This window comes from Homalodisca vitripennis, chromosome X (genome assembly GCF_021130785.1).
Source record: "Homalodisca vitripennis isolate AUS2020 chromosome X, UT_GWSS_2.1, whole genome shotgun sequence".
In the NCBI taxonomy this organism is placed as follows: domain Eukaryota; kingdom Metazoa; phylum Arthropoda; class Insecta; order Hemiptera; family Cicadellidae; genus Homalodisca; species Homalodisca vitripennis.
Window position 1 is genome coordinate 32,015,611 of NC_060215.1, and position 8,682 is coordinate 32,024,292.

Sequence of the window (8,682 nt, forward strand, 5' to 3'; positions counted from 1 at the left end):
CAAAATGTACTAAATTTAGTAGAATAATGATCTATTTGGTAAAATCAATAGAGTAGTAATTGATGCGAGATGGTAGAACTTGGAAACATGGTTTCCTACTCTAGATTTAAATTCTTTACGGTTTAAATAATGTTCTCATTGTTCTCTGAAATTGGTTTCAAAGCAGTATATTTACTCCAACTAAATAACAACCAAGACATAAATTTGGTACTAATATAAACAACCATGTTATCTATGATTTTCAAAACTCTACAAACCATTGAAACATCACAATGTAAAATATTAATAAAAGTAAAACTTTTCGCATAACACTAGTAGTTTGGGGCACATTGTGATTAAAAATAATTTTCATAACCACCACCTCGAAACTTTAAAACATAAATTAGAAATATATAATAAATTATATTTAAAAAGATCCTACTAGTTTTTATTTTTGGTCTGTCCTAGTTCACAGAATATATACAAAATTCTAACCAGCTGCAGCTTGAGATTATAATGGAATAGGGCTGACTTACTAAAATTTCCAGGAAATATGCACATATTTTTCCAAATTTGTTTTGAATCTCTCAAGAAATATCACAGTCACGTCCACAAGCCTGTGTGATATTTCATAATAAAAACATCATAAGTATATGAATGGGTATGTTTTGCTGCCATATGATTTCACATCATAGCGATCATAAGAAGCTAAATATGACTGTGATAGTGGTATTGCTGTCAGATCATAACTGATACATATGATAATGTTTTTAGAAAATTCTGTTACGATTATGATTACGGAAATTTTGAATAGATTATTCCAAACAGCCAGAAATTAAATAACTATTCCCTCAAAAAATACACACAGTGTTGTATACCTAAAAATTGTAAAGTAATTTTGAAAAAAAAAACTAAACAAGATTTACTATCCATAAAACTTTTAAAATGTCTTTTAATATATGATAACTACTTATTCCATATACCACCTCCCTCTCCTACCAAACTACAATACTTTCTTAGGGGGTTAAAGCTAGGTTATGAGGCTTGAACAGAGGGAGACAAGTTCTGACATGATAAAATTGAATTTGGTTTAACTTGGTGAAATAACCACTCTTTGAATTTTGTTTGACAAACAAATGTCATTTTTTCAGATAGTTAAAACAAATTTTTTGTTTCATTTCAATCAATAATTTTAGATAAATAATATGAACTTATTAAACTTTATGACAGAAATTCAACAGACAAGGAAACAATTCTATTCATAATTGCTGTTCTTTAGTAAAGTTTTTCAGTTTTGTGTTGATGTTACATAAAAAAACTTGCACATTACAAAATAAAAATCAGTTTGATTCTAAGGTGGTTCTTAATGGTATTACATATGTCTAGACTTCTGGGTCTTTGCCAATAACCTTTTTCAATAACAATAATTTGTTTTTTTTTCTATCTACTTATTATTTTGTTTTTAATAGAAAAAAAACATTAACTCATAAAAAGAGATAAATGATTAAAAAGTGTCAACAATATATTACGTTTAACAAAAATAAATTCCTTACATTGTAATAAATGATCCATTACAAATTAAATATAGTAACTACATCAACCTGAAAAAAGTCAACTATTATTTGTAACAAGAGATATTTCTTAAAAAAATCCTGGCACAAAAAAATGGAGGCCTACCTTGATTTCAGTACACAAACAAAAATTATTTACATCAAGTCTCTCCTTTTTCTACAATCGGGACAGTACCATTTACCTTTCGGTGGTACCATGATACCAACACACTCAAAGTGAAACCACTCTATCGTACAATCCTGGCCATCACACGCGATCATCTCCGACACTTCATCATAAGGGCACTGGCAATAACAGTATAAATTGTCACTTTTTTCAGTCTGTTCCTTTTGAACCTTTTCTTTGGAGTCCGCTTCGTTCTCACTTTCAATACTGCTACTGCTGTTGCTCGAATCTGCTTTTTTCACAGGTGCTCTCCTGTCTTCTTCCTCCTCTTCCTCGTCACTTTCGCTGGATTCACTCTGTTTTAGTCTTTTTAACTGTAACGGTGCAACTTGTGGCCTCTGTATCGACAGGGTTGGCTGGAAGTTCAGTCCGGAGGGTGGAAGTTGAGGCGACGGGGCTGTCTCTACTATTCTCAATTTCAAACTTGGCTTCTTTTGTTCTTCTTCTTCACTTGAGTAACCGTAGAATTTGTTGCGCACACGTTTTTTTCTTTGAGAATCGTGCACTTTCATTCTCAGAACCACTGCCTGCTGTTGCATCCGACTGCAAAGTAACGATGGGTGTACGGAGGGGTGAAGCGACTTTTGTTTTTCTACAATCGGGACAGTACCATTTACCTTTCGGTGGTACCATGATACCAACACACTCAAAGTGAAACCACTCTATCGTACAATCCTGGCCATCACACGCGATCATCTCCGACACTTCATCATAAGGGCAATGGCAATAACAGTATAAATTGTCACTTTTTTCAGTCTGTTCCTTTTGAACATTTTCTTTGGAGTCCGCTTCGTTCTCACTTTCAATACTGCTACTGCTGTTGCTCGAATCTGCTTTTTTCACAGGTGCTCTCCTGTCATCTTCCTCCTCTTCCTCGTCACTTTCGCTGGATTCACTCTGTTTTAGTCTTTTTAACTGTAACGGTGCAACTTGTGGCCTCTGTATCGACAGGGTTGGCTGGAAGTTCAGTCCGGAGGGTGGAAGTTGAGGCAACGGGGCTGTCTCTACTATTCTCCATTTCAAACTTGGCTTCTCTTGTTCTTCTTCTTCACTTGAGTAACCGTAGAATTTGTTGCGCACACGTTTTCTCTTTGAGAATCGTGCACTTTCATTCTCAGAACCACTGCCTGCTGTTGCATCCGACTGCAAAGTAACGATGGGTGTACGGAGGGGTGAAGCGACTTTTGTTATCAGATTATGATGGTTTGTTGACACCAAGGAAACTGGAGTAGACGTTGCACTCGGTACATTCATTGACATAGAAGGTTTAATCTGCTGATGTGGTGACCCGGTTTTACTTGTAGACTTTTTACTTTGTTGGGATCTTCGTCTTCTCTTATTTTTAACCTTTCTTCTAATAACAGGTGACGGAGGAGATGTTGCCTCAATAGTAGGAGCTGGTGGTGGTGGTGGTGTTGGTGGAGGTGGTGGTGGTGGAGAAACCGTTCCATTATTCACAGGTGCAACACTAGCCAACAACATCAAGTTTCTCTTCTCCATCTGCTGTTTGGCCTGGCTCTGAGGATACTTGTCATAGAAATCTTCATCAGTAGATGACTCATCTGTGTCTAAATCTGATTCTCTTATTGGTAATTCAACTGCTTCTGCAGGAGCATCGACAACAAGATCTTCATCTGGAGGAGATGGTGGAGGTTCCTCAGGAGTAGGAGTCAACTCTTCTTTATGATGTTTATGTTTTAACCTTTCTTTCTTCTTCTCTTTTCTAGCTGTAAGCCTTCGTCTGCCTTCCGATGTTGAACTGTCAGAATCGGAACTAGGTGAACTGGAACTATTGGAACTAGAGCTTGAACAACTACAGTTTGATCTGCAACTGCGATTGGAAGAATCTGAATCACTGCTAGAATCACTTGATGATGAACTATTTGTAACATGTTTTTTCTTTTTGGGTGACTTCTGTTTCTTTTTGTTACTTGAAAGTAACTCTGTTGGAGGTTCAACTGTTGGAGGAGGCGTTGCAGGAGGTTCTGTTTCTTCATTCTCATCCTGCTTAGATTTACCAGGAATTAGACAATAACTGTGATCTATAAGAGCCCAATTAGACAAATCTTCCTCAATTGGCTCAGGTGGAGTTTTAGGTTCTGTTGTTGAAGTAGAGGGTAATATATTAGGTGGAGTTTTAGGTTCTGTTGTTGAAGTAGAGCGTAATATATCAGGTGAAGTTTTAGGCTCAGCTGTTGAAGTAGAGGGTAATATATTGGGTAGAGATAGATCCTTACATTCTCTCTTTTCAAGTTCAGCTTTGTATGACTGAAAGTTATCCCATACTCCATCAACGATAGGTACAGGGGGTAGGCTTTCTTCTGGAGATTCTTCAGGATTATCTGGAGCACTAGGTCCAATTTTCTCATCATTTACACCAATCTGTTCTTCACCCACCGTCGGTTCAGTAAACATTTTTTCCTCTGCCTGTTCTGAACTTGCTGGTTTTATTTCTTCATCAGAGGAATCACTCTCAGATGACAGATTTAAGGGAGGAAGATCATAAACATCAAGAATGGGCTTATCCTTTCGATCTCTATCTTTTTTCTTCTTTCTCTTTATTTTAGCCCCAGGAGCAACATCCGACTTACTTTCACTATCCTCTGACTCATCCTTATTTACAAATGATTTTTCCTCTGAAGACATTTGATTATGTACGTCTTCGTGTTTAGAAAGTAACTTTTTTGAAACAAATCTTTTATCACAATTGCTACAACAATATGGGAACTCTCCACCGTGAAACCTCTTATGCACTTTTAAAGCAACTGCTTTTGTAAAACTGGCATTACATTCTTCACAAATAAACACTGTGGGAGGGATGCAAAAATGATATACATGAGGCCATTTCTTCTGTAAACACTTTTTACATAATACACTTTCTGTGCCGTGTTTCCAAAACAAATGCTCCGTTATATCAGGCTTATTACAATAAGAAATTCCACATCTATAACAGAGATGATTTAATTTGTGCTTTCTCATGTGTGTTGAGAGTTTTTGTTGATCTCCTGCTACTTCCAGACATATATCACAAGTATGATGACTTTTTCTCAAATGAACCATCAATCGAAATGATGATGGAATCATATCCAGATTACAAAAACAACACCTGAAATTGATATCATCAAATGCATAAATTCCAGGGCACATATGACATAGCAATTCACTATAGCTATAGAAATTAGCTTTACACATAACGCAAAGTAAGACTGTTTTTTTATGCATTTTCCTTTTGTGAACATACAGTTCTTTGTGAATTTTAGTTACAAACCTACACTGAAAACATTCATAAGTAGTATTTGGAGTTTTGTCTGAACTATCATATGAGTCGGTGTTGAAAAATACAGACTCCAATTCATTCAGGGAATTCTTAAGTTTTTTTATCATGTATTGACTAGTTTCATTATTTTTTATAGGTTTGTACCTATGTTCAGCAAGAAGATGTAATGCCAACTGTTTTCCATTGACAGCAATTTTTATTGCGTGACTACAATACACACAGTTTAAACAAGAAGTACGAACACATTCTTTGACAACAGATTGTGAACTAGTGTTTTCAAGCTTATCTTCTAAAGTGAGAGCCATAGCAGGTACATCTTCCCCAGCAAGAGGTATCCCATCATTGACTTCTTCTGGAGGCGGGAGATGAGGTTCTTCTAATACATCATTTAATGTTTCATTATCATCATTATCATTTTCTATACGTTTGTCTGTTAGAGGATCAGTATCAATATGAAAGTCTTTTGAGCCTTCATCAGAAACTGTATTTTTTTCTTCTGAAACAGCTTCATCAGGGTCGTTTTTATTGTCTTCCAAGTTGACTTTTGAGAGCTCCTTGGATTTTTCATCCACTTCCAAAATAGACTTATCACTATCATCACTATCCGAAGATGAGTTGTCTTTATCAAGATCAACTGACAGATTGCTGTCTGTCTTCTTTTTATCATCTTCTTCATCATCATCATGACTTTCATCTGAAGATGAATCAGAATCTTCTTGATTAACACTTAAATGAGTTTCAGGTTCATCATCTGAGTCAGATGACATAGAAGCATCCTTATTATTTTCAGGTGGTGACACGTTAGCATTAACATTGGAAGTTTTATCAACATCCATTGTAGTGGTAATAGAATCTTCTTTAAGTTCACTATCACCAGGCTGTTCTTGCTCTTTTGAAGATTCATCTATATCATTGTGATCCATTTCTTTACCATCATCACTCAATTCTTTTGATATTAACTCCTCTGATAAGTTTCTTTCCACTATTTCATCATTAGGCTTATCACTTTCAACATTACTGTCTTGTATCGGTTGTTCCTCTTCTATAGGTTTATTATTAGTGTATTCTGTTTCAGATGAATAATCTTCTTCTCCATTTTCTTCACTATTCTTTGGAGTTACTTGCTGATTTTCTTGCTCAACAGTAGGTTCAGTTGTTTCTGGATTAGTTTCAGCAGGCTGAATGTCCGTCTCAGTTGAATTATTTTCTTCTCGATTCTGTTGTAACGTCTCAGAAGGCTCTCTTTCTTCTTCAATAGCTAAATTAGTATTCGGTATTGGGCTGTCATATCCTATAACAATAGGACTTTCTTCTGTTCCACTTTTATCACGTTCCCCAGAACCATCAGCAATATCTACATGACAAAAGCTGGCAGCATGACTTATATCATAGTCTTCATCATTATCTGATGACTGAAGGGTCTTGGTTTTCTTATCCATCCATTCATTATTATCTGATGACTGAAGGGCCTTGGTTTTCGTACCCATCCATAGTTGTCCAGGTTTACTGTTTTTAGAGACTGCTAAGTTGTATTTGGTAAGAGTTGCAGATTGTGCCTTACTGATAGACGTTGGATGGCTACCAACACCTAAGCTTTGAGTTAGAGCCCTAGGTGTATTACTCTTTGGACAAGTGTAGTTGTGGCCACACTTCACTCCACAAAGGGTGCATTTAGCTGTTGGGTCATTTACTATGAAGTGATGGTGAAAATAATTTTTGTAATACGTACCACAAACAGAACATAGATAAACTTTTCTTGTTATTCTAAAATTTTTTAACATATTAGGATCAGAGGGAGGCATTGTATCAGACTGAAGATTTGTAATGAAGCTGGACGTCTGAGCTTCTCCACATCCTCGTTGATGCATATTCAAAGCCAACATCGATGGAAAACCTTTCTCACCACAACGGTAACACTTGAACTGCATAGTTGGTTGCAGGCCAAGATTCTGAGCATACTCAGCCTGAGACACTGCTTGATTTTCATCGCTGTCTCCTTCACTTCCTTTCTTGCCATTTGCTGTTGTCTTCTTTTTTACCTTATTTATCTTTGATATTCGTGGCCTGAGGTTAGATTTTGCAGCTCCTGGTGCAGGACCAGAGATAGAGTCATTTTTATCCTGATTAGTATTGTCATCTTTCAATTTCTCTTTTTGAGCTACCGGTAGTATTCTTTTCTTAAACACCTTAAACTCAACTGATGATGTTTCATCTTTTTCATCTCTTCCATCATCTATTTCTTCTTCATTTCTTACAGTGTCATTTTCTATTATGATGATATCTTCCTCTAAAGTATCTGTATGTTTTCTTTTTGCAGGTCTGGACGTTGGGATTGAATCCAACTCTTCTGGAGTTTCATCTTCAGTTGGTTCAATACTTACCAGATCTTTACTTTTGTTTTCATTAATCAATTCTCCACTTACTTTCCTGGAATCTTCTGTGGGTTTTGATATGGCCTGTGGTGACAGCCGTACTTTTGGCTCTGCTTTGTCTTCATCACCCATACTAGCTGGAAAATAATATCATATTAAAACAGAAGTTTAATAAATGCAGATTTTGGGTTAGTTTAAGGAATACAGACACATTCAGAAGAAATACAATATTACAAGGCCTATTAAATATAGTAACAGTGACTAAACTAACTTTTCTACTTATGACAATAAGTGCTGCAACAACCAAATATAAAAATGAGAATATGATTCTGTGATAACAGAGAAACAAAGTTGTAAGTCAATTCTTCAAACTATTTGATTGCTTCTAAAAGGTAAACAATTGTTTGATAAAACTATTCCAAATAACAAGAGTATACCTTCCCTGCCTGCAATTTATTTAGTATTTAATTTTAATTTATACATGGCTTAGAATATATATTTTCTCAAAGAAGTTTTGAAAACTTCTTGAAATCACTGCCAAATGTCACCATGTTAACAAGGTTTCCATGTAAAAATAGATAATCTTTTATCGGTTAGCGTAATGCACCAATGTTCTGGATAGAGATTTATAGTGTAGACATTTATTGTTGTTCCAACGTAGTAATTTGTGAAGATAGGAAAAAATCTGAGGTTCGAGCAGATTTTCAAACCATGCTAGGAATCTCTGCTACTTTGTATTTAACTTATACCAAATGGACAAACGTTTGAATGTTAACTGAACTAGTTTAGTTGTAATAGCTTTCAGTATGATCTACGCAGTTGTGAGTCATAACAGCCTTATAAGCCTGAGTCAGTTTCATGTATTTTTCAAGCTGAAAATTGTACAGTACATGAGGAATGACAGGTGAGAGGTGATTAAATTTGCAGGCTTAGTTTATTTTTGATGGCATTGATACTTTAAAACATTGCTGTAATAAGTGTTACGGGGAGGCTAAACTGAAAAATATAAAAATTGAGAATGGTAAGTTATTTTGTTCTATTCCTTTTCAAGAAATGTTTTACTGAGGAAGCTAGCTAGCGCTAACTGCAGAGTATTATTTGTATCATCCCCCAGCACCCCTCTCGCAATGTGGCGACGTACAGTCAGTAAATACAGTAAGCTGATGCTGTTGCTTTGTATGTCTACCTGTCAACGAAACTCACTCTCACATGTCTCTACTTCTATAAAAATGGTGGCCTTTTAAGTGTTGATGAAAAGTTGAGTATTCTTTTGTAAATTATGAGTAATTAAAAAAAAGGAACTGTTCGTTTAGCACT

The 8,682-nt window shown here is 35.7% G+C and overlaps 1 protein-coding gene across 1 annotated transcript; it reads right to left on the reverse strand.

The window, feature by feature from the left end:
• Positions 1 to 1,602: 1,602 nt before the first annotated feature.
• LOC124369406 lies at positions 1,603 to 7,497 on the reverse strand. The gene is made up of 2 exons (XM_046827411.1): positions 2,327 to 7,497; positions 1,603 to 2,259 (listed from the first exon to the last, which is right to left on the reverse strand). Exons 1-2 carry the CDS (start codon positions 7,495 to 7,497, stop codon positions 1,686 to 1,688), a joined length of 5,745 nt encoding a protein of 1,914 aa, XP_046683367.1. The 3' UTR covers positions 1,603 to 1,685.
• Positions 7,498 to 8,682: the final 1,185 nt, after the last annotated feature.

Bases quoted from the DNA above. Each gene is read 5' to 3' on its own strand.
- LOC124369406 (XM_046827411.1), bottom strand. From the start codon at position 7,497: ATGGGTGATGAAGACAAAGCAGAGCCAAAAGTACGGCTGTCACCACAG. The intron at 2,260-2,326 runs GTACTGTCCCGA...GTTACTTTGCAG, and splicing joins GTACCACCGAAAGGTAAATG to TCGGATGCAACAGCAGGCAG.